The sequence below is a fragment of the Sturnus vulgaris genome, chromosome 5 (assembly GCF_052056855.1).
Source record: "Sturnus vulgaris isolate bStuVul1 chromosome 5, bStuVul1.hap1, whole genome shotgun sequence".
In the NCBI taxonomy this organism is placed as follows: domain Eukaryota; kingdom Metazoa; phylum Chordata; class Aves; order Passeriformes; family Sturnidae; genus Sturnus; species Sturnus vulgaris.
Window position 1 is genome coordinate 64,934,945 of NC_142247.1, and position 25,360 is coordinate 64,960,304.

Genomic DNA, 25,360 nt, shown 5'->3' on the forward strand with positions numbered 1-25,360 from the left:
TTGTCTTGCCAGGGAATACTCTAGTAGCTAAGTGAAACTTCCTTCACTAACATCTTAACAGGTTAAGGGGGTGGGTTTGTTTTTGTTTTTGCTTTTTTTTTAAGGAAAGACAAGAGATAATCCTTATTTAGATAGCTCTGCTCTATCCATATTTTTAATTAAGAAGTTTGATGACTTTAGGAACAAGATTATTTTTCTGGAAAATCATCACTGAAGTGCTGTTTTCTTTATCTGTGAATTTTCCTATTTAATATCTCGTAAGCTCAAATTCCATAGGAATATCCTAGCAAAATAATGGTATGAGCAATCCAAAGAGATTCTTCTGTAATTAATTAAAATTGTCATCATAATATACCTACTTATATAGATAAACAAAGGAAGACTAAGTAGAAGGCAAGTCTACAGTAAAGAAAGGGAAGACTACAACAGTTCTTTTCACTATACTTTTTAGTACTGATACTACAAACGTCCAGAGGAGATTACCTGACCTGCTGATATTTAAATTGAATTTAGGTATGAGGCAATGAACATAAATGCACACTCAATATTAAAAAAATTGTTGCTCTGCATACCCCTGCCTTGAATACCTAATCTTCAGAGGATCACTGAAGAAGCCATTTTATCTCTCTATAGCTGTTTCTTTCAGCTGCAAAATAAGGACAGTGATTTTTTGTTTGTTTGTTTTTTTTTTTTTTATTAACCATAAGTGGTTTGCAGATGAAAACTTGTGTTTTATATGCCATACAGCATATATATGACATGCACAATCCATGTGTCTCTGAGAACATAAAGTCTCCTGGAACAAAACTGGAGAACTTTGTATGATTCAAGAAAGAAAACAGGATTCAGTTCTCTCCATTGGGAAAAGCTGCCAGCTCATGTTGTCCCTTCAGTCACACCATGGGACTGTCTAAAGGATTCCAAGAAAACTGACTCATCCTGTTGAATAGCACAGAAACATCTTTAAGCTGAGGAAGGAGACAAACTTAACTAAACACCTGTATACATGATTAAGACACGATCAGATATACTTAAAGTAAGAATTCTTCTCAGGTACAGGTCAGGTCAAATGAAGAGGACAAGTCCATGTGCCTAGGCCATGTGATAAGAGAAGGGTGTGGAGCTGAGGTTGGACTCTGCTTTCTCCTCTCTGAAAGACCCCCAACAACAAGACTCCACAAAGACAATACAGACAGGTCACAGATCTGTGCTGAAGCTTGGGAGACTGGAAGACGTTTCCTCTGCCATATTGAGATCACAAATTTTCAGTAGAACTTCCCATAGGAAGTTAAATTTGTTAAATTTTGTTAAATTTCCAGGTAGAATTGGGAAGATTTGGAACAACTTGGGACAGCATAGTATTTCTTTCTGAGTTTTATTTTTGTTATGAATTGACCCAACCTTTTGGCTCTTGACCAAGTGTGGCACATTCTCACCTTCAGACCTTTGGTCATTGCAGACCAAATATTGTCCCACTGAGCCTAAGTTCAGCATTTCCTCATAAAAGATGCTAAATCTACTCATACACCATCGTGCCAGTGTTGTGGGTATTTGCAGCTCACTAGCTGAAATCTGAACTCTCAGTACTACAGACTCCCTATCAGTATTACCTCTTCTAATATAACCCTTGGGAAAATTATTGCTGAGTGTACTTCCCTGAGAGAGCTGAGTCAGTGCTGCTGATCAAACAGTTCTCTACTAAACATTCATCTAAATCAGGACTGTGTTTTCATCTGACTAGTCCTATGCAACCAATTTTTCTCAAGCAGATTTATTACTTTAACTAGAAAGCCTCCTTTATCATATTTAACTGCAAATAAATGTCACTGCCCGGACTCAAAAACAAAAAACAAAAACAAACAAACAATTAAAAAAACCCAATAAAATTAACAAGGAGAGAGGTGGTATCTGGTAAAAAGCACACAAACACAAAGTTGTTTTTAAAGTTTTTTTAATTAGTAATTACTACAGTGAAAATAATATGCCTCCTATTGCAGTATTTAATGAAACATTGATTAACAATTATAATCCTAATTATGTCTATAATTAAAAAGAATTTCATGATTAAAAGAGGAACTGGTTACTTTATACCTACATTTCCAAGTAGTCCACCAAAAAAATTACATTGTTTTTTTAGATCGCTGCTTTCTAAAACCTATCATTCAAATTACCTGGATAGATGCCTCACAAGATGCAACTTAATATCTGTCAAATTATATTAAACTACATTAATTAAATTAGTTTATTTTTTGAGCTACATATTTTTCCAGTGCTCTGTGATTATTTATAAATTAAATCTGAAACCTGATCTATATTAAAATACCTTTCTGTCTACACAGCACCAACAAAACCCTACATGTGTAAGCCCAAAGGCAATAGATTCAAGATTTATAAAAAAAGTTAAATTGGATTCAAATGAATTGCTAATTTCAATGATCTTGATAACACACTACCAGATTACTGCTTTTATTTTGAATCAAAAACTACTGAAAGCCTCTGTCTGGACTAGAATTAGTCAAGTGTCATCTTAAAATGACATCTTAAAAGCCAATACAGGGTTCTAGGATTAGACTTATAAAGTCAAACAATTAGGCAGGTTGATGTACATCTACTAGTACTAAGGACAAAGCAATTCAACATTTATAATAATTTGTGCTATCTTGCCCTGTCACAGAGAATCCAAATTTTGAACTTAATAACTCACAGTTTTACCTAAGAAATGCCTCTGATTTTGTCTACTGTTTCTGTAATAACAAATTTCAGTAGTGTTTGCATTAAAAAGGCCCACAAAATGCATTTCAGCTTCCTTTCACAGCATTTTTGAAAACTGGCTCTTACTCTTGAGTTACACATTAATGATGAAAACCTGTTTACTTGCAAGAAAAAAGCTGGAAATTTCTGATATTTTAAAATAATATTAAACTGATTTAAATATTAAGTTATCTAAAATTATTAAATTTATTCATATCTTTTCTATTTCAATGACTTGACAATTTTATGAGTCAGTATGTTCACTTATAACAATTTGACATATTTTAACTGTAGTTAAGAATCATTAAATGCAAACAACAACAACAACAACAAAAATCATAAAATATCCTGATTTTGTGCAACTGTTTATATTAAACTGGCCTCTCTGCCCTTGAGGAAGTCAACAGCTTCTCCCAGTTTAGTGTCTCTGGCAAACTTGGCATTCCTTTGAGTCCAGTTGTTTAAATATTCCATAACTTTCCACTCCTCCACTGAGAATAAGGTATCCTTATTTCAGAATTTCCTTTTGATTGTAGAGGTCTGTGATTACAGAGGGTTGGTCTTACAATGGATGAAAGACTAATGTGTGATTTGTGCCTTTAAACATATGAATGACCACATTTTACATCCTTCTTAAAAGTTTCATGCACTTTATATGTTTTTGGTTTTTTTCCTAGCTTTTATTAAATTACTGTTTACTTACTCTTGAGTTGTTCAGAGTTCATAGAGTAGCTAATAGAAATCTCAATATTGCTCTTGGCATATTCATATCAAAATGGATGACTGCCAGTAGAGTTAACAGAGCTTAGCATTTCTCTTCAAAAATATGCTGCCACTGAAACTAGCGAGAATATTGATAGTAATGTGAGAGTCTGAAATGGTTAATGGCTAAAACTGCTAAAATCATCTAAGAACCTTGCACAGCTGTCCCTCTGTGCCCACTGAAGCCCATCCCTTCCCAGATATGGCTAGGTACTAGAATTTGGACTGTAGCAGGAACTTGGGATAAGATAAAGGGGGTACTATGGTCTCGTCACTCCAAGTCTAGGGAGAAGAATGTGTCCTCAAGCAAGAGGGGAAGACTGGGATGCTGGTGGCTCAAACATTCGTATTTTACACACACTTTCTTCTCACAGGGCTGCTCATAGAAAGATCCCTTCGTGCTGTTGGTTACTATGGTGAAAAGGACAGCCCAAGAGCCTCCTCAGAGCAGAAGTGATGTACCCTTTGCCCATGACTCAAAGCAGTGGGACAAGATCAGATAAAAAACATTAATGCACAAAAACTGTTTGAAAAACACCCTTTGTAGTTTAGAGGTACTGAACTTTTTTTTTGCATGGGAAGAAAGACTGGGTGAACATATTTCAGAAAATAATGAGCAGACTTCTCTGTGCATTTTAATTCTGGGTTTTGATTATTTCCAGTATTTTCACAAATATCACTATGGAAAAAATCATCACTTTGAAACAATATAATGAAGCAATGTTTTACAATTTATAATATAATTTTCAAAATGCAAATGTGAAAACCATCCACTTCAGCGTATGAAACCTGAATTAATTTTCACATCATCTGCTATGTCAGCAAACTGATAAAAAGTTTACAAGAGAGAGATGAAGAACCTTGCACAAAGACCTATTCTACAAATCTAAAATGCAAAAGATTTTCCAAGTTGAGCTACAATGGGAAGCAGATGCACAAAATAACACATGTAACTCACAGAGTATCAGACTGCTCCACAATGTGTATGTACGTCCAGCATTTAAGATATGGGGAATTACCCAGGAATTTATGAAGTTATGCTCTATATCCAGGATTGGATAGCTGTTAAATACTTAGCTATGGAATAAATAGGAAGTGTGAGTATCTAGGCTTTACACTAAATTTGTGTTTAGATGAAGTATATACAAGTAACATTTGCACCTGCAAAAGAAAGAAAAGCTTCTCCCATTTTATACCGGTGTTTTAAGTAAGAATACACAGAGATTTTGAGACACCTATGTTGTGTTGGAGAACAACAGGAGTAGACAGGTTAGCTAGATATAAGAATCTATTTTTCAATATATGGGATTAATATTCAAGTGAAATATTTCCTAGAGATTGGCAGAAAGATATATATAAGGAACGTTCTTTTTCAGTACTGGAAAAAATCACATAAATAGCCATGACAAATGCTAACCCCACACATGATGATAGATCCCAAAAGCATTGGAAGAGTTGGGAAACAAAATAAATATTAAATTAGCATTTTCAGCATTATTTCTTTTTCTGCAACATCTCCCTCTTTTTATTTCATGATCATCCAGCATGACAAAACAAACAGGATTCAAGTGCAATGAAATATTCTTCCTGTAAACTAGCCTGAGGCATTTTCTCTGCCTCTGCTAGCAGTCATGCTAATGATACAATAACAGCTTTAGAATAATCCCCTTCGTCCTCAGAAACACAAACAATCTTGTATAAACAGAAGAGAAAGGTTCTCAGAATTTTCCCTAAGGCAGTTGTAGGCATGAGTCAACATGTTTCACACAATTGTCCTGTGTGTAGTGGACGCATTGTTCAGGAATTGACAAGAGCATCACTTAACAGCAGCAGCACAGACCTTGCCTTAAACGTGGCTTTCCATTAGACAGCAAACAAATCAAATCCAGGCTACTTATTACCTAAATTCAGCAAAATATACACCTATTTAAAATAATTAGTGTGATCAGGTGATGGGATTCTTTGGTGAAACAGATGCTGGTTGAAGTAATCAAGTTGAATTGACCTCAGCTGTAATAGCAAAGATGTATCTGTCAGAGGTTGTGGATTCTGAGAGACATGAACATAGCACGGTGAACTCACATTTTCATTGATGTTAAACATGATTATATGCCTACTTTACAGGTCACTATCTTTAAAACCAGACAAGTACACAAATCTCACTTGCAAATATTCAAGCGATTATTTAAACAAGATATTGAAAATAATAGAAAAAAATAAACTCTTCAGCTTTTCAAAGGACATAATCTTCTATTCTTCTTACTGAAAAAAAGTACTAATTACATGTTTCACTCCCAGTTCCTTCCCCCTCATACTAGCTTTCAGCCAGAATAATTTCACAGTTCTTGAGTGTGTAATTCTGATGGAAAGAAACCGCGCCTATGTAAAAAAGCAATTTTTAGTTATATTTCACTGCTCGTAGATAATTCAGAATATTTTTGATGCAATATATGGCATAGGACAGCTGTCTAGGACAGTGCAGTTACCTGGGTAATACCTTGCGAGGCCAGTGGCACTGCCAAACACCTGCCATAATAAAGTGGGGTCCTCTTCCCTGTTCCGCTTGAACACATCATCCAGCGCTGCAGTCCAGTTGAGCTCATTTAACACTATGGTTGCTGTCAAAGACAAAACAAATTTTTTATTAGAAAGTCACATCCTAACATGGGAAGCAATGGCTACAAAAAGGAAGCTGGAATATTGAGGAAGTGATAAGATTTAGTTTAACTAATCCAGAAAACACATTTTAAGAAATACACTTATTTTCCTTGGGCATTTTCTTTAAATTCCTCACATTTTCTTCTGGTTGTATTATTTTCATGCCATGACTCTTGGTTTCTTTCACAGACAATATCTTCTACAAATACTTCCTTTCTGATTTGTCACTCTAACTGCACTTGCCAATCATAGGGAAGAGTGTTTATAGAAGAATAAATGCAAGTATATAAAGTTGATGCTTGCTAATTACAGTGCATTGCAGTAAGAACATGCAGAATGACATCAACAAAATTAGGTATAATATAAACATAACAAGGATGTCGCTTTCAAAATGGATTATATGAGAAAAAGACATTGATGAGTTATGGCTAGTATGAAGGTGGGGCTGCATGAACAGCAGTGCTCATTAGCACACTCTAAAAAGACCTCAATGTTCATAGATCTGGGCCCTGACAGTAAAGGACAGCAAAGTGAATGTTAACATTTATGAGTTGTGTCAACTCCACAATTAACTTAAAATACAAGAAAATTCACATTTCAGCTAAACACTATGTTATTAGTTACACAGAAACTTATGTTCATAAATTTGTCCTGTACCAATACTTGTTTTAATCAATCCAACAATTTATATAATGAAACCAATATGGAATATTTTAACATGTTCCATACCTTCTTGAGAAAGACATATACTGGGAAACTTTAAAATTAAACATTAAATGATGAACACTGCTACACTAAAGAATCAATGGACTAGACTCAGTAATCAATTAATTGTATTGTGATACAAAACACCCCATGTTACAGCTTATGATAAAGCATGTTCTTCACCTCAATCAGTTGTAAGTATTTAATTAATTCTCTCTTCCCCTCCAATTTCTGGCAAGTTCAAATGCACAGTTATTTTTGAAAAGCAAGGGCTTTTTAATGGTTTAGTCACTAATTCTTTCTTTTGTGTTGCATACTGGGATTGTAAGCAATGTTTCTTTAATTAAAGCACCTAGATCAGCAAGCCAAGAGTGCAAAGGAACCTAGAGAAAAAAAAAATCTTTTGAAAAGAGCTAAAGATGTAGGAATAAATCCAATAAAAACTGCCACTTGTCACAGAGATCCTGCTTATGTTATGGTATTGCACACAGAAAAGAAAATTCATCTCTTCTTGCGAATGAAGCTGAAATAAAGCCAGTTCACATTTAAGGGACCTGAGTGGCATTACAGAGCAAAATTGGGTATGTAGGACCACATTCTAGCCCCCTGCTGCAATGAAAAAAGAAGATAAAAATAAGGATGGATTGAAAGTTAATAGTTTACAGCCCATTTCCACAGTAAGGTTCTTAAAAGGTACTAGAGAAATGAGATCACAATATTAAATTTTATAGGCTTGTTTTTAAAGGTTAAGGAGAAAATTGCTACACCATGTATTTTGCAAAAAGGCTTCTCTGTTTTTTCCAGAGTAGTTTTAAGATATTACTCTCTGAAGAGATAGCTTTTTGAAGAAATATCAAATTACATTTCCAACTCTTGAGATTCCCTGTAAGCAATAAGCTTGTATAATATACCTCTTTTTGTCAAGTAGATAATTAGAAATAAATATATGTTTACTTGAAGAAGAAAAATTCCTTGAGGCACCATGAGATGTTAATTATAATTTTTAAATGGTTACTGTTCAATTATGTCTTAGATCCCATTTGACCTGCTGTGCAATTAAAGATTATATATGGACTTCCAAACTTGACTTTGTGTCAGATCTTGCTTCCAGAAGTGGCTCCATTAAGTCATTAGAAGCTCTGTAACTTAGGTAGACAAGATATTTTCAGCTTGATTTTGTTTCTTTTCATGTTATTGTTTCCTATTTGCAGGGACAGGTACCAATCTCATCACTCTAGTGACCAGTGACAGGAGTGAAGAAGAAAGCAGGGAGCTGTGTCAGGGAAGATTTAGGTTGGGTATCAGGGAAAGGTTCTCCATCCAGAGGGTGGCTGAGCACTGGAACAGGCTCCCCAGGGCTGTGATTACAGCACCAAGCCTGGCAGAGCTCGAGAAGCATCTGGACAATGCTCTAAAGGCACACAGGAGCTGGACTTTATGATCCTGATGGGTCCCTTCCCACTTGGCATATTTTACGATTCTATGATTGAAACTTCACCCAAAAATGTATTGCAAAGAATTACATATGAATGCACACATCTCTGCACATACACACCCATATATATGCAAATATATATCCCAAATAAACACACACAGAAAAAAAGAGACAGTCTACAGATAATAAAAGAAATAAATACTGAAGTGCCAAATCCATGTACCAGAACTGATAATTTTAGCATTTTGTTAGACTTGTTGAGATTAGGCTATAAAATAAGAGATAAGGATTACTAGATCTTGTGTGCTATACTTGTGGGGAAGTGAAGCTTTACAGTGAGATTTAAGAGTTTTATGATATTATTTATGTCCCACTTTCCCCTTCCTCCTCCTTCACTATAATTTTCTCCTGGAGATAAATACAGCAGCCTAAAAAATCCAAGAATTTGCAGCAAGGGAAAAAAAAAAAAAAAAAAAACTCAAATGGCCCAAGACATGAAGCTGGAATTAAAAAAATAAATAATGTGGAATTCAAGAAAGGCAACAAGAACAGAGCACCTTAACAGAAAGAAACTGTAATAAATCTGGGAAAAGGCTACTAACAGTTTGCAATATATCTGTTCTCAGGCACTGAAAAACAGATATTCCTGAACCCCAGAAATTCACAGTTAAGTTCCCAAGTCTCATTTCTGTAACAATCTGTAGCATGACAGGTTCAACATATATCACCTTCTTCTTAAATCACCTCTCATTACAACAAAAAAAATGTGTTTGGAACAGAAACGCAGTTTATTTGGTGGTACTGATATGCAAATAAATGATTGTATGATCCTTAAAACAATAATTCCTGGAGCAGTTTGCCATTACTAATTCAAACTAGCTCTGTTCATTCTGGGGTTTTCTGTTGTTGTTTACTTGGAGTTGGGTTTTTTTGGTATTTTGGTGGTTTTTGCTTGTTATTGTTTTGTTTGTTTGTTGGTTGGTTTGTTGATTGGATTTTTTCATTCTATCTAAAAGTGTAGTTGATATAGAATGCACCACATCTGTGTTAACTAATCCAGTAATCCGTAAATGAGGAAAAGGGTACTGGGAACTTTAGTTTAAAAACTTTATTTCTCTAAGTGTTTTTCCACAGCTTCTATTAATGTTTTCCTTCTGCTAAAGCATACACTCTGCACATAAAAACAACAAAAAAACCCCAAAACCAAAACAAAAAAAACCCCCAACAAGGCTGCAAATCAAATCCTCTTTCTCCACCCCCCCCCTTTTTTTTTTTTTTTTTTTTTCTGGTTTGGTTTTTTTGTTGTTTTTGGAATGCAATATCACTGATAATAGGCAACTTCAAACCAATACCTCTGAGTTCTGGTTTAAAGCCTACAGCAATGGATTTGAAACTTTCAAAAGAAAAGCAAGCAAATCCAATCCTAAGCAGCAAAAAATTCTTGAAATGGTTCCTTATAAAATATCCTGATTCGCAACTGGCACATAAAAATCAAAGCTGTAGTAGAGAACATAGCACCTGTCAGAATACCCTAACTGGAGACATCGTTTATATTAACCTCATTTATGTAGTGAAAAAATATTTTCTGTTTGCAAAAAAAAAAATAAAGCATTTTACTAAAATAAAATGTTTAGAGGTGCCACACTGCTGTGTATCTACTTGTCTTTCTTAGAGTTAACTTACATACAGGAAAGAGCTTTTGACTGATAATTGGTAGAAAATCTAGTTGGAGAAAACTCTCCAATAAGCTTATTTTCAATTCTGCTAAAAGAAATCTTTGAAGATTATTACTTCGGAGTACATCAGCTGCTACCTTTCACATGATACAAGCAAGATTAAAAAATAAAATTCATCATCACACAATATGAAAGATCATTCTTTGTGGCTAATTCCACTGAACTTCATCCTCTTTTCATTTTTTTCTTTCTTATTCGTGATATGAGGTTTAAGGGCCTTGACAAGAAATGGATTCAATTTTCCCCTGCAAATGCAATCAATAAAAAATAGGGAGCACTACTGTGCCTTCCTTAAAAGAACTGGAATATACTTCTGATGATTTATTCCACGTAGAGGCTCTGGCCTGAATGCAAGGCAGAAAACAACTTTATTTGAAAAGCCTGAGAGGTATTTTCTATATCTGAAAATATGTGAGCTGCCATTCCCCGATGTGGCAGCTCCACAGACACTGGGGAGAAGAGAAGGGAGCTCCTTAGCACTTCATTAATCTTTAAATGTCTGGAATGTGTTACCCTTCCATATCATGCTAAATGAAGTTGACACATTGATTTCTTTAAAGATAACACTGAGTATTAATTATGATTTAAATATATATTTTCAATCAAATATAAGTAGCCAAAGGTGGACAATACTTTTGCAAGTGTATATTTTTGCATAATGTGTGCAGACACAGACACTTCCAAATGTAACCATGCTCATCAGATAAAAGAGAATCTCTACTGAAGGTATAAACTAGTATTCTTTATGACTTGTGTGTTTCAGTATTTTTTTTTAAAGATTACATTGTTTAATGTTTACATTAAATTGCACAGAATTTTATTCACTCTCCACTGTGACTGGAAAGTTGCACTTCTGTCTTCTCTTACATGGGACTAGGAAGGGATGGACATTTTGTTTCAAGGTACTTTTAAATTAGATTTTTGCACTGGTTATCCATGTGTATGTCTCTATTAGTATATACAGATACATGTTTATACACACAAGCACCTGCATTTTCTACATAACTCCCAAATATAATTTGAAGAATTTTCCAGTAGTAACTTGAGCTTCAACCCTTTGAATTTAGATGTGTGTTATAAGCCAGCTTCTTCTCTCTTGCAATAGCAAAAAGGCCAAACCAACGAAAAGATTTATAGTGACTCCAAAATGAACATTTTCTCCAAGGTCCTTTGAGTGGCACTGGAAACATGAATTAGGGTATTAAGATTTTTCTACAAAACCATAGGAAAGTGTCCAACACAAAGCAGTCATCCAAGACAACTTTACAGCTGATTAGAAAACAGTTAAAGGAGAATAATAGCAAAATTTTGAGAGATAAGGGAATGGGTTGTATTTTATTCACCCTCTCTTTTAGCCTCTCAACTTTTATCAGAGCAAGTATATACAAATGCCAAGGTGATATATCCTTTTCAGTCAAAGCAAGGGAGGAAAAGCAAAAATAGGTATTTGAATTTAACAAACAACAGTTGTTATATAGTGGCATTTCCAATTGGATAGGTCATCCACATCCAACTAGAACATTACTTTATGTGATGCTCTCCTGGATCTTGTACATATTACATATCTTCACATTTGTTACAAAATCTTACTGTGAAAGAAGTATTTCCATATCCCAACATATCATAGTCTAAAATTACTAGATAATCAGAACTGTTTGGGTAATAACATATTTAATGATGAATAAAACCATAGTATTAAAATACAATTTTAATATATGGAGCAATTATTGAATCAAATTATTTCAAGTTATATAGAGTACATATTTTACACTTGCAATTAAAAGCATAAATGATAAAATGTCATGTTCTTTTAAATGAACAACTTCTCCACTCCTCATTAGGTATTTGACATTATGTCCCAGACACTTCTATAAATAATTCCATGAAAAAGTCACTGAAGTCTAGAATACTGTTGTGTCTGTGTCAAATCAAGTAAATTATTTGGCAATGCTGTATGTTGTCTATGTGTGGCTTTGCTGCCATATACTGATAGCCAGAGAAGCACTTACTGAAATGAGTAACACCCAGGAGAAGGAAATGAGAATAAAAATGTCGAGGGCAGAAGATGAAACTAAATTTCTGTTATAATTCAACAAAAAAGAGTTAATTCAATGCAGAGACACAGACTCTAGTACCCACTCATAATTTTTCAACAAGTTGTATATCTCTACAAAACATAAAGGAAAACCATATTCTAAACTTCAACCCATTGCATTTGTGCATCTTACACGTTGTTGCCTTGCTTCCTCTTATCTCAAAATATTGCAGGATGTATTTCAGAATGGAATAATACTCAGTCTCAACCACACAGTGCTGTAAGGTTATTTTCTGGGAAGATGGCAAGAAGACAAAAATGTGTGAAAAATACTGTTCATTACAGTGGTTCAAGAGGACTTTTCAAATTTTGTAGAGATATATGCAGTCTAAGAACCTGCTAAATCTTTATTATTATTTTATTATTATAAAAATAATAATTATATTATCCACTATTAGTTTTATAGATTACTTCAAAGTAGGGTCTACTTGTAAATAATTCCTTCTTAAAAAAAAAAACAAAACAAAAAAACCAAAAACAAAAAAAAAAAGAAAAAAATACAAAGAAATGGGTATGTTGTATTTTTATGGAAATAAAAGGGATTAAATATCAAAAAACACCCACATATTTCATATATTAACTCTGCTCTTCCTTCACTTTGCTCTAATTTTTTTGTTAGCATTTCAAAGGATATCCTAGTGACATTCAAATTCAAGTAACTACAGAGATATGCTTGATCTTTAATGAAGACTTCTATCTAAAAAAAAAAAATTAATTAGGTCTTAACAAAACCAAATAAAACCAATCAAAAGACTGTCTGCAAATGCTGTTCTGGAATACTTTATTAAGCTCCATCATCATTCTGCCACAGTACCACCACTTCAATAACTTTCTAATCACTAGAGCAACCTTAAAAGATCAGTAAATCCCAAGCAATAGCTGGGTTAATTGAGAAGGAAAATGACTACGAACAGACAAACTCATGCAAAAATGCTCTCTTAATTCATGCTTTCTGCTTTTTTTAAACTATTTTGATGTTTTCCACCATATTTTATTTTAATTGTAGTCTGAAAACAGTAAATTCAGAACCGGATGCTATCCTGTTTGGTTTTATGTAGATCACCCCTTAAAAAGTTCTTACAGTTTTTCTTACCACATGTATAACATCCATCAACATTTCCTTCTATCCTCTCCCCAGCCATGGCAAACTGAGAATCACATCTATCTCCAGCACAAATAGAGATATGTTAGCACAATTAAATAAAGATCTCTCATCATATTGCTTGGGATTCTGTAGATTTCTTTTGCTCATCATGACAAGGAAATGAACTGCAAGGGAACAAAATGCTGGAAATGGCCACTAAGATGGACTGTGAAGGACAAAAAAATCTGTCCTCTGAAAGTAGACAAAGGCTCGGTGATGCAACCTAAAAAATGAGTCAGGAAGCAAGGCCACCCTCAAAGATGGCATGTAAGAGCAAGGATGGCACTGACAAAACAAATGGGTAGAAAATACTTGAGAAAAAATTAGAAAAGGCAATTAGAATGTCTCTTTTAGAGCAGAATGTCCTAAAATGGTCTTTTGCTATGAAGATAACCAGGAAGCAGCCCAGATCTTTTAAGATTGAGCTTGATCAGTTTATTAAAGGAATGACATGGGCTAGCTAGATTAAGAACTGGATTTGTCAAGCAAAAAGCTGCCCTACTCTGATATGTCACCCTTTGTTACAAATAAAGAAAATATCTTTAGGAGCTTAAATTTAGTAACCAAATAAATGCACTTTTATACAGAGCAATGGCAGAGCAAGAATTGGAAGTAAACCTACTTATTAATCTATAATTAATGAATATTAAATGCTTGCAAGTAAACTATGGATATTTTTATTGAATTCATATATATTTATAAATAGATTTATATATATGTTGTCTAGATTATAAAGTATTAAAATTAATTATTAATAATTTTGTACTGTAAAAATTATTTTCTTATACAGGTAATATATGGAGAACACATATTTTAAGAAATATTAAAGTAATACAGAGGATTTTGTTAATGGATTTTAATCTAATTCTCATATATATAAAATATTAAGGAATAGCCTGCTGGTTTATTTTATTTAAATATATCTCTGGCAACAGAAATCTGAGACACACCAAATGTGAGGGGAATACAGTGCACAAGCAGGAAACATGAGAAAAATGATGAGACAAGGTCTGTGTCATCACCTGAGCTGATAAAGATCTGACAGCTCCTGCTCCTCATCAATATTCCAATCAGCTCATGGATGAGTCTTGAAAATTAAAAATAATGAAATTTCAACATTCTTTTTTGCTGTTTTAATTCTTGTTATTGGTCAAAGTCTGATCCAAAGAGAAAGCAGACTGATATTTTCTGAAATTCAACTACCCAAGGAAAAAATCCCCCCTCTCTCCAACAGATGAAAATCTTTACCATATGCAATTGCATGATGTGTTCTCAGAACATAAAAACAGAACAGAAATTGTTATTTTTGGCTCCAGCATCATCATAGGTATTGTATCTCGACTGTTAAGTAAGTGTGGTTTGGTGTTGCTCTCCAGATTATAAGAAGGAATATTAATAAACTCTTCTAAAGATCACAGGGCTATAGAGTACCAGAAAGTGGAAATCTTCCTGCCTGTATAAACAGAAGTGCTTCTTGCTTTGAAGACATTTCTATTTCTTGCTATAATGACTTTCTCTGTCCCTTTAGAAAAGGAAAGCATATTAATTTTTTTCTTCTGAAGCATTTACACTATGAGGAAGGATACACAGACTTCCAGTCCTGTTCTTCTGAGATTTCTGAGATGCCAAGCTGTGTTCCATTGCTGGAGTGAATCCTGGCCTTCCATTTTGTTCATGACAAAAATTTGAGTGCCCAGGGAACTGATTTCATCCTTCATCTTCAGAACACTGTAACCCTGCAGTGTTCAACCACTCTCTCTGTACATGGTATTTCGTCAGTCTCATCCAATAAGCAGACGAGAAAATATTAGGAGTTGGGGCTTATTGCTTCAGATGTTTTCAGAAAATGAAAAAAAAAAAAAAAATCCTTATAAATCACTTCATAAGAATCTGAATGCCTTTGAAATAATAAAAAACTCAAAAGGATCTTTGAGAACACAGTAAAATTAAGCTTCTTTGTAGTTGTTTTTGTCTGCTTCCATGTTGTGGGTACTCTCATGAGTATATATTAATCTGATTTTTTTCTATTCCCTGCTTTAATCACTCAGTATAGAAGTTCTTTGTTTTACAATGTCCAGACAAAAATAAATTTTAAAAACATGTGCTTGCTGAAGGTTTCCTTGTTTTTAATTTATTTTATGAATATAAAACCAGAGGACAAGGCAGTAAAATTGCAGAAAACTGGAATGGGATTAAGAAAAGCATCTTAACTTACATCTACTTTACTGTTTAAGAAGAAATTTTATCTTATTAAAAATACCTACTCTAATGGCCTAAAGTATGCTACATTTTAGTTACTTTAGCCTCCCATATTTAACTAATCCTTCCTGAATGAGTAAATACTGCATAAACAGAGCTTTTGAAATGAGAGAAGCTGCTGAGTTTGAAGTTTCTTAAGGCTTCTGTATGGATTGTTAGGGAGAGAATACTAGGGAGAGAACAATGTATTAAGGAAATACAGACACAGCTGGAGCAATTGCTATGGAGTGGGAAAAAAATGCCTATGGAAACAAATTAGTTAAGAATATATAATACAAAACCCTTAAGTCATACAGTATTTTAAGCAGCTATTTTCAACTAAAGTCAGTAAGTAAGGATACAGAGTGCCATAGTACCCAGGATAAAGGAGGAAGATATAAAAGTACGAATCTAGATATAAAATAAAAGTGTAGGAGTCACACGACAGTGAAAGAAACCAAACTTCAGACTCATTATTACAGGCATTTCTACACGTTTAACTTTCATATTTGATAAATGAAAGAAACGAAACTCAATGCCAGCAGATCAGCACCCACTAAATCCCACTTTGCTCTGACATTCTGCATCAATTCAGGATGTACTCCAGGGAAATAATGGCCCAACCTGCTAACAACCCATTGCAGCAATTGTTTCCAAAAAAGAAAAGTAAAAACCCAATTGGTTTTCTTCTGTTTAACTTCCAGAATAAAACCCCAAAACGGAACTAAAAATAACAACCAAAAGAACCAATGAAGCAACAGAAAGCTTCTTGTAAGAAACTCATAATTCTGCATTTCCAACAGCACCCTGGTTTCAGAGGCTTCACCTGTATCAGCCTGAAGTGCAGGGCAATGGAATCAGCTATGTATATTGAAAAACTTGCTGCTGGGGTTGCAATATTCATATACAGGATTTGGAGATTTTATTTTCTGCTGCATCTGCCCTGTGCTGTAGCCTGCATGCCCACTAACAGCAGATGTGGTCAGGGGCACTGTAGTGTGCACCTTCTGCACCAGAGGGAAATCCTCTGAGCCACTCTCAGAGGGGCTCAGCAGTGTCAGCTGCACTAACTTGGGCCAAACTTGTTTCTTTCAAAGGGTATTTGTGACCTCAACTACAATCCTAACATAGACAGATCCAGCCCTCATGAAGCAATAACACTCAAATAAATTAGGTAGCTGAGAGTGAGAAAAATTTGCTTTCCAATGGCAAAGAAGTTCACAGTCAACCACCAACAGTTCATACTCAAGAGTGTCATTCAGTTTCGTGCACACTATCACCTCACAATTTTCATTTATCTGTAGCAGCAGATGTATTTGGAACATAGCAATATCTTCATTATAAGTGCAAGGAGAGGACACTCAATTTATTTGACAAGATGGGCCTGAGCATGATAAAAAGCAAACAAAACACATATTTTTATAGACATACAAACAAACTGTAACGCGTTTAACAACAAACTTATCTGAAAACTAACTGCTTCCTTGATACAAATATTCTGTTAGACGAATGGCCAGCTTCCCAACTGTTGCAAGTGGACATACTTATACTAAAGCCACTCCTATGCTATTCCAGTGCATAACATGTAAATGAGATGTAGTTTTTTTTATTTCTGATCTTCAGGCTTCCTATCATTGGCAGAATGTAAAAAAAATCAAAACCAAAAACCCCAAAACAACCCCCAAATGATTTCTTTTGAAGTCAGGAAATAAAAAATAATAAATATAAAAAATACTTCTTTATATTAAAATAAGACATACTTAGTTTTTCAGAAACAAACAAACAAAAAATCCTTCAGATATCTACGAGAGAGACAAAAAAACTGGCAAGACACAAATGTTCTGGACAACAAGCTCCTACAAAGCTTGCTTCAGGGACAACATTTAAAGAAACATTGTAGGACTAACCAAAGACAATCTTTCTTACAAAATGAGATTTCAGGTGCATGACCTAGTGAGTTATCATCAGATATCTATCCCTTGTCTCCCTTCTTGACAGCTTATGCCACAGCAAGCATAAAATACTGTCAAAGGCACCCAGTTCACACATTGTGACAACATCCAACAAACTGAAAATGCAGACAAGTTATCCATCAACTGCTGAGAAGAGTACAACCCTTAAGGCAAGGCAATGGAAGAGACAAATGCTCCAGCTATGCAATTTGTCACAATTAATTAGTTCATTATTAATGTATAATGATTCAATTTTGTTAAGTATGATCTAATCAAATAAGTAGAAACCTTTCATGTCTTGAAAAATTTAAAATGAGAATTAAGACCTGACATATTGAGACAAACACAAGCAGGGGACTGAGGGAAGAACTCTGTCAGCAGCAAAACAGAAGTTACTGCAGAGTTCTGCCATATCCTTCAATTCCCTACTATCCTCCTGGTTTTGGAAAAGTAAAAACAACCACTCAGTATCCCTCTGCCTCTGACCTCTCTTTCCCTGTTATCTGTAACAGTCAGATCAAATTAAGAACTAGTTTTGAAAACTGAAGGAAGCTTTACTGACTTCAAATGGAAGAGCTCAAGGAAAAGTGGTGCAAGAATGAACCTGGTGCAGAAATGAAGAGACATTCATGAAAAATTAGCTGAACAGGTGTATCCTGTGTAGATATCTACCTAGATACCAAAAAATGGAAAAAAAAAAATATTTGGGAGATCTATAATTGGAAGGAAAAAATGCAATGTTTTGAGAAAGTAAAAAATAGTATTTGTGAGACAACCAGAAAGTGTTTCACAGAATTATCCAAAAAATTAGTTCAGTTTATTCTGAAAGAAAATGGGAAATAAAAGAGTAACTGCATACAGTCAACTAAAATTGAGTTACTTGTAGAAATGCACAAAAAAATTCTTAAATTATGTATTTTCTACTATTTTTCATCATGGAGCAAAGACATATAAAAATTTATTTTAAAACCATATATATACAATTTGCAGCTAAATAAATTTTAAATATTCAATGTCCTCAGGATTATATATTACATAATTTTGTAAATACATGGTAAAAGTATATATACGTATACATATAACATATGTTTTCAAAAGCAATGAGTAAGCAGTTCAATCTATGGATGAGACAAAAAATACAGTTCTCACACTGGAGTGGGAAGAAGCTGAGATAAACTACTACTTAATTTTGCCTCAGGTTGCATTCAGTCCTACTCTAGGCTTTCATTAGCCATTCCAGCAATTTATGTTTTGCTCATGATCTTACTTCATCTGCCTAGAGCTTTCAGTGTTTGCATATAGAAAGAATGTGCTAAGGATAAAATAAAATATGAAAATAATAATAAAAAAAACCTTGAAATACTAAAATATAAAACTGGAATGTTTGCTTAGCATTTTATTTTCTTAGAATGTTTTCAGTTTGAAATTAGGACATAATTCACCATTCAATCCAGTGGCTATATTTGGTGATTTAATTAGCATTGTATTACCCTAAATATTGCAAATAATGTATTCTTCAGTGGAATCCCCTAGAAAAACCTGAATCAGCAGATACATCAACAACATAAAAATACAGATTTAGTGATGTGAGTAGTCTCCCTGATATTAATGCATATCGGAATGCTAGGTGGGAGGGTTTTCCCTGCAATGTGAGTAGCAAAACTGAATACTAACATTGGTGGCCACTATGTCAGCATTGCTAGCCTTTAATTATATGTTTGGTCTTCAGAGTTGTCTTGGTTTGAAAAGACACGTCTTCTAAGGAAGGCAAGAGCCTCTTTTGAAATGGAAAATGTAAACCCTCTCCCTCCAAATTATTATAACTTTGAAATTAAGGAGCTCTCAAGCAAAGATATGGGAATAGGAATAACAGTTCTTTACTAGGAAAATAAAAATAAAGTAATAAAAATAAACCAACACACACACACACACACACACACACACACACACACACAAAAATTACACCACACCAGGAAACACTGACAGAGTCAGAATGCAATCTGACTCAATCTGTCAGTCAGGGTGTTAGTAGTAGTCCCATTAAGTGGTGTCTGCAGTCCTGCTGGAGTGACAGATGTGGTAGAAGTGTGTAGTTTTCCATTAAGGTCCAGTGGTGCTGTACATGGACCTGGTCTTCCTCTGGGAATTTAGTGGAAAAGGTTGTTCTGATGCTTCAAATTTGAGATTTTATCTAGGTAGGAAAGGCTTGGCTCCTCCCCCTGGCTGGAGCATCTCCCAGTGGGATGATGTAATTTTACCAGTCATGCAGTGGGAATCAATGGCACATTAACAGAAGATCCCCTCCCTGATGGAAGGATGGGTTATGGAGGAGATAAAGAATACTGCCCCACCTGGTTTTAACAGCTGGCCCATTAACAGAGGATATCCCCCCTGGAGTTATGAGGGATGGGTCCAGGAAGAGAATAAGAACACTGCTCCACCTGGTTTCAACAGATGGTGAAACATCTGTTTCATCATTTAGGCTGCTACACAATCATGGAATCATAGTTTGGGTTGGATGGGGACCTTGAAGATCCTCTGGTTCCAACCCCCTGCTATGGGCAGGGACACCTTCCACTAGACCAGGTTGCTCAAAGCCCCATCCAGCCTGGCCTTGGACACCTCTAGGGATGTGACATGACAATGCTCATCTGCCCCATTGTTCAGTTTAGTGACTACACCATGACTCTCGGCTCTGAAACACTCATGCAATATTTCTGTCCTTTGAAAGTTTAACTACCACAATGCATGAAAAATGCTAATGGATCATTCATGGGAGACCATAAATCAAATAACTTATCTGAGCAAGGAGCAAAGAAATCTCAGTACTATTACAATTCTAATCTTTGGAGATAAAAGATGAATTTAGATCAGTGACAATCAGGCACTTATTCAGTTATACAGAGTTTACTGTATTACCATTTTTTTCCTTCTCTATATCTCTATCTGCACATATTGGTGATATTTGAATTATTTTTCAGTAGTCAATACTAGTGTTAAGAAGTCAAACCAACTTTCAGAGAAGTGAGCTTGAAACATGAAGAGCAAATAAATTACTTATCAGTGCCATAAAGAACTGACATACATCTCCTGAAACAAATTCTGTCATTACAGTTATTGCTCCAAAAACCCCAGATAACAACCCCTCAAAACACAGAGAGTGATGCTGTGTTTTCTAACAGGAAATTTCTAGAGTGTCCTTACAAAAGCCTCTGGAGCAGCATATAGGGTGGTGGAAGAAAGACAGACGTTCATTTTAGTCAATATTGTCTTGTGATGTTAATAACATGAAACATCTTCATTTTCTTCAACTCTACTGAAACAAAAGGTCCAGAAAGCTTTCTCTTGTGCTTCCCACTCTCCAGTCACTACTATCAAACAGTGTATTCTTGCAAGACAAAGGATACAATTTATGATCAATTATTTATAAACAACACAACTGAAAGAACTGGCTAAGATTTCTCACTCTGCAAGCTGTGCCTTCATCTTTGGAGACACTCAAAACCCATCTTGGCTTGAAGTCCAGAATTTCTTGAACACAGCAGATGTGACTTTCTTCAATAATTTCATAAAAAAAAAAAAAGTATAAGCCACTGAAAAGAGATTATGTGGAGAATAAGAATGTGGGTCTTCCCCTTCCAAGGATGCATACAATATTCTTTAAAACTCTATACCAAAATAATTCCTTCACTTCCCTAGCACCTTCCTGTGACTTGCAATAATTTATAAAAGCTATTCAAAAAAGAAGAAAGAACAAAACACTTGCCACAAGGTGACCAAATAACAGCATATTTCAATGAGTAACTTAAACAAATTTAAATCAAAATAATAAAAGAAGTACACTAACATAACATTATTCTTATTTACATTATCACGTGCCCTAATCATTCCAATGCAACGATCTCTATTTTACTTATTTTGCATATTCTCATATTAATCTTATTTTAATTTTTTAAATTATATTTTTGTGTCATTGCATTGCATTTGTTTACATATCGATATTTGTTTACATACTGATCATATGCATTCAGCAATCTTTCATTTATAGGTCAGATTTCATTTGTCTGATTTCTATTCATCTTATTCAAGCAAAAAGCTTTCACTTCTCTTGTCAGCTTCTATTGAATGTTTTTGTATTAATCTTCTCAAAGTAAAAGCTTTCCACTTCTGTACAATTTTCAGAGGTATCACATTCATTTTTAAATTGAAGTCATCATTTTGATTTTCCATCTTATAGCTTTTTTCCACCTTATAGCCTTTCTGCTGCTAAAAGCATTTTAAACACTTGATTTTGACATTATTGTTATAACCACTCAGGACAATCCAAAAACCTGGTGATGACTTTCTTCAGTGTCTCTTACAGTGCTAAATTCAGAGCACTCTTGGATGGCACCTTTCTACATTCACATCAAACACTCTCCCCTCTTTCAGTTATCCCATTGATTTTGATGAGAGGAAAAATAAACTAAAATTTCATAGTAGTGTAATCTTGTCACACAGACACAGACACATAGATACACACACAGAGCTGCACATCTGGTTTATGGTACAAGTAGGCTAACTGGCTTTTTAAAATTATTTATGAAGCTTTTATGCAAGCAAAACTTTCCACAATGGTCAGGAAATTTGTCTTCAAAAATAATTGATGCTTCTTCCCTAGGACTTCATCTCCACACCACTTCACTTCCATTTACCTCAGTGAAACACATTCTTCTCGTGGCCTGAAAATGCTGATTCCTACTGGTTTCCAGATCTGAGCCTTAAAACACTGTATCTGCACCCAAAATCTTCCAAATTCCACTTCAGACTAAAAAAAATTAACAAACTGTAGCAGTGCACAGCACATCTGCAAGCAGCACTGTGGGTGTAAGAGGGATGGAGCAGGTGCCATCCTCTCTGGGTTATGACCACTGTGGTGACACCTTTGAAGGATACTATAAAATCTCAGCCTGGCTAGATATTATTATTGTGAAACTCAATTTTTAGCCATATTATTATTGTGAAACTATATAATATTGGTAAACAACAAAAAATAACATCTGGCATTGCTACAGTGGAGAAACTAGCCTAAGACTTAACTCCTTGTTTCACCACTGTTTTCTCAATAAAGTAAATATATCACCAAACTTACTGCAAGTGAATACTGAAAGACTTTATCAGGGTTTCAAAATAACTGTATCACATAGTCCAACATTTTAAAACAAGTCAAATTCAAAACTCCAGCTATATATTTACTGAAAGAGATATAAATTGTTTTTTAATCTAAAAAAATCACAACAGAACACACATTTTTTAACAACAACAAATTTGATCACAAATTAACTCTCACAGTATGACTCTAAGTAGCACACAGCATCTTGAGATCAGCCCAATGAATTATTGCATGACAATCAGAATAACAGATCAGAAACAGAAAATTAGCAGGAGTGAACTAAAAGAAAGAAAGAAAAAAATTCATAAAAGTGGAATACTAAAGAAACAAGCAGGCAGCTTTTCCAGGTCATGTGAAATCTCAGAACAGCAGAACATTAGGGAATAATTAATTTTCTAGAACAACGCACTTCAGTCTTGCTGGTAGCCAAAAATGCCTTCCTTCAGCCAGAAGTTATCTATACAAATACAGTCAATCCCATAATTAATCTTATCAATTAATAGAATCAATATTTCCCCTAGAAAATGTATTAAAAAAAAAACTGTAGAAAGTAATTATTCACAATGAAAACAATTCAATAATGACTAACTGGGTCACATTAAAAACATATTTAAAAGGGAAAAAAATAAGGAACAGAGAGAGTTATCCTGATTTAAGAGTTAAATAGCTCCATTCATCATGACTGGTGACATATATGCAAAATTTCCAAATAATTGCATTTCATACACTATGAAATTACATACTAAAGCACATTTTCTTTATTTCTCATCAAAGTTAACCCCACTGTAAAATTACTGGGACAGTTAGTCCCAATCCTCCAAAGCACCCACCCATTTCTACTTCTCCAGATACATGCTGCACCTTAAATTGATATTGTACAGTAATGTAAGGCTTAGGTGAGGAATGTAGGTTCTAAATCCTGTACCTGCACAGGCACATCAGGAGCAGAACTTTTCACATATATAATATTATATAATAATATAATCACCATTCTTTAAGAATATAATCAGAAATTTATCAAAATGAGAAAAACGAATCAAAGACCAACAAAAAAAGAAAAGAAGAAAAAGGAGTTGCCCTAGTGGATGATGGCCTGTAAAAGATGCTTTTCTATTTTATTTCTTCTTCTAAAAAAGGTGATAAATAGACCAGTAGAAATTTTAAGCTGCTTTTATTCCTAATGGAGCACTGTTATGTTTAAAGGTACATTTCACTGATTTGATGTATTAGTAAGCACTCTGTATGGTTCAAATGATCCATTTATAGTGGAACCTGAAAACATTCATTTCCATGCTGAAGCTAGCACCAGAAGACTATCTGACCCAATTTTCTGCTTACTCACAGTGAACAAAGTATGTTATTTATTACAATTTGGCTGTCATTACTGTTACATACACATTAAAGCACAAAAAAATGGTAGTTTCTGTTCTTTCATAGATTTCAATTGCTGGTGTTTCTAAACCACTGCATTTTCAGTAACTGTAAGTGGCGTTTTCTTCCTAAACAATCTGTGCACATCTCTGTTGAATAAACAAAACAAGGAATCGCCTCTTGTAACAGCTGTCTACACTCACAGAATTTCAATTATTGAAATGGCTTTCTTCTGAATTTGTTTCTGATAGACGATACCTACATATGTGTAACCTATATTAGGTGTTTTTACATATATATATATATATGGTGCACATATATTTAGGTACGGTGTATATGTATATAGGTATAATGTATGCAGAAGGTAGAACTCCTGGCTGAGAAACCCAATCTTTAGATTGGAAATGTCAGAGAGAGCAGCAATTAATGCCAGGATGGAATCAAAGGTGTGATGGCAGGAAGGAAGAACGAGATTCGACATGAAGCTGCTTGTACTGGAGCAGCTAAATCAAAGAACCGTGGGATGCACTGGCAATCAGTAGAAGAAATGAATTGCAAAACCAAGCAGAGAAAGACCAGCAAGTGAAAAAGCAACAGGATAAATCTGATGTCTTTGAAAATACAAAAAAAAAAGCCTAAAACCCAAAACCAAAAACAAAAAAAAAAACCCACAAAAAAACCCAAAAAACAAACAAACAAACACCCAAACAAAAACAAACAAAACCAAAACAAACAAAAGCCCAAAAACAAACAAACAAACAAAAACAAAAAAAACAAACAAAAAAAACCCCCACCAAGCAGCAGCAAATGAAGGCAACTGGAGAGAAATGGGCAGCTAATTCAAAATGGATGCATGGTGCTGTAATTCCTCTGAGACTGCCTAAGACAGTACTTCTTTCAATGTCTGAGAGAGATATCAGGATGATATATGTAGATATTTAGTTGAAAGAATGGGAGAGAGAATTCTGAAAAATCACACTAGCATCTAAAAGTCTTTAGAAAACAGAACAAAGGAAAACAGGCTTATTATAAGTTCCACAAGTCAGACAGGCAATCTGTCTCCTGGGAACTAAAATATATAAAACTGGAGAAGACCCCAACAACAGCAAGACAGAGATTATTGACAGTTTTTCATGCTGGAATAAATAATTAAGCTTTAAGCTCCTTGATATTGATCTGAAGCAAATGTCACAGGTGACAAGAGATGTTCAGAGAAGTGTAGGCTCAAGTAATCCTCAGAAAGGAACTTTGTCCACAAAGGAAAAAACAATGTCCAGAAAACAGAGTTATCAGTTTGCTGATGTCTAACCACAATAAGCACAAAAACCACATGGGTAAGTAAAGCTCTCAAGAGTTTCCAA

The 25,360-nt window shown here is 34.5% G+C and overlaps 1 protein-coding gene across 4 annotated transcripts in view; it reads right to left on the bottom strand.

Annotated features, from left to right (window-relative positions):
• The window catches only part of CACNA2D1 (calcium voltage-gated channel auxiliary subunit alpha2delta 1), a 354,960-nt gene that overhangs the window by 105,690 nt on the left and 223,910 nt on the right, over window positions 1–25,360 (bottom strand). For all 4 annotated transcript variants that reach the window (XM_088165884.1, XM_088165883.1, XM_088165882.1 and 1 more), the window contains exon 7: window positions 6,000–6,131. In XM_088165884.1, coding sequence (XP_088022010.1) covers window positions 6,000–6,131 — 132 coding nt within the window. The remainder of the gene's footprint in view (window positions 1–5,999; window positions 6,132–25,360) is intronic.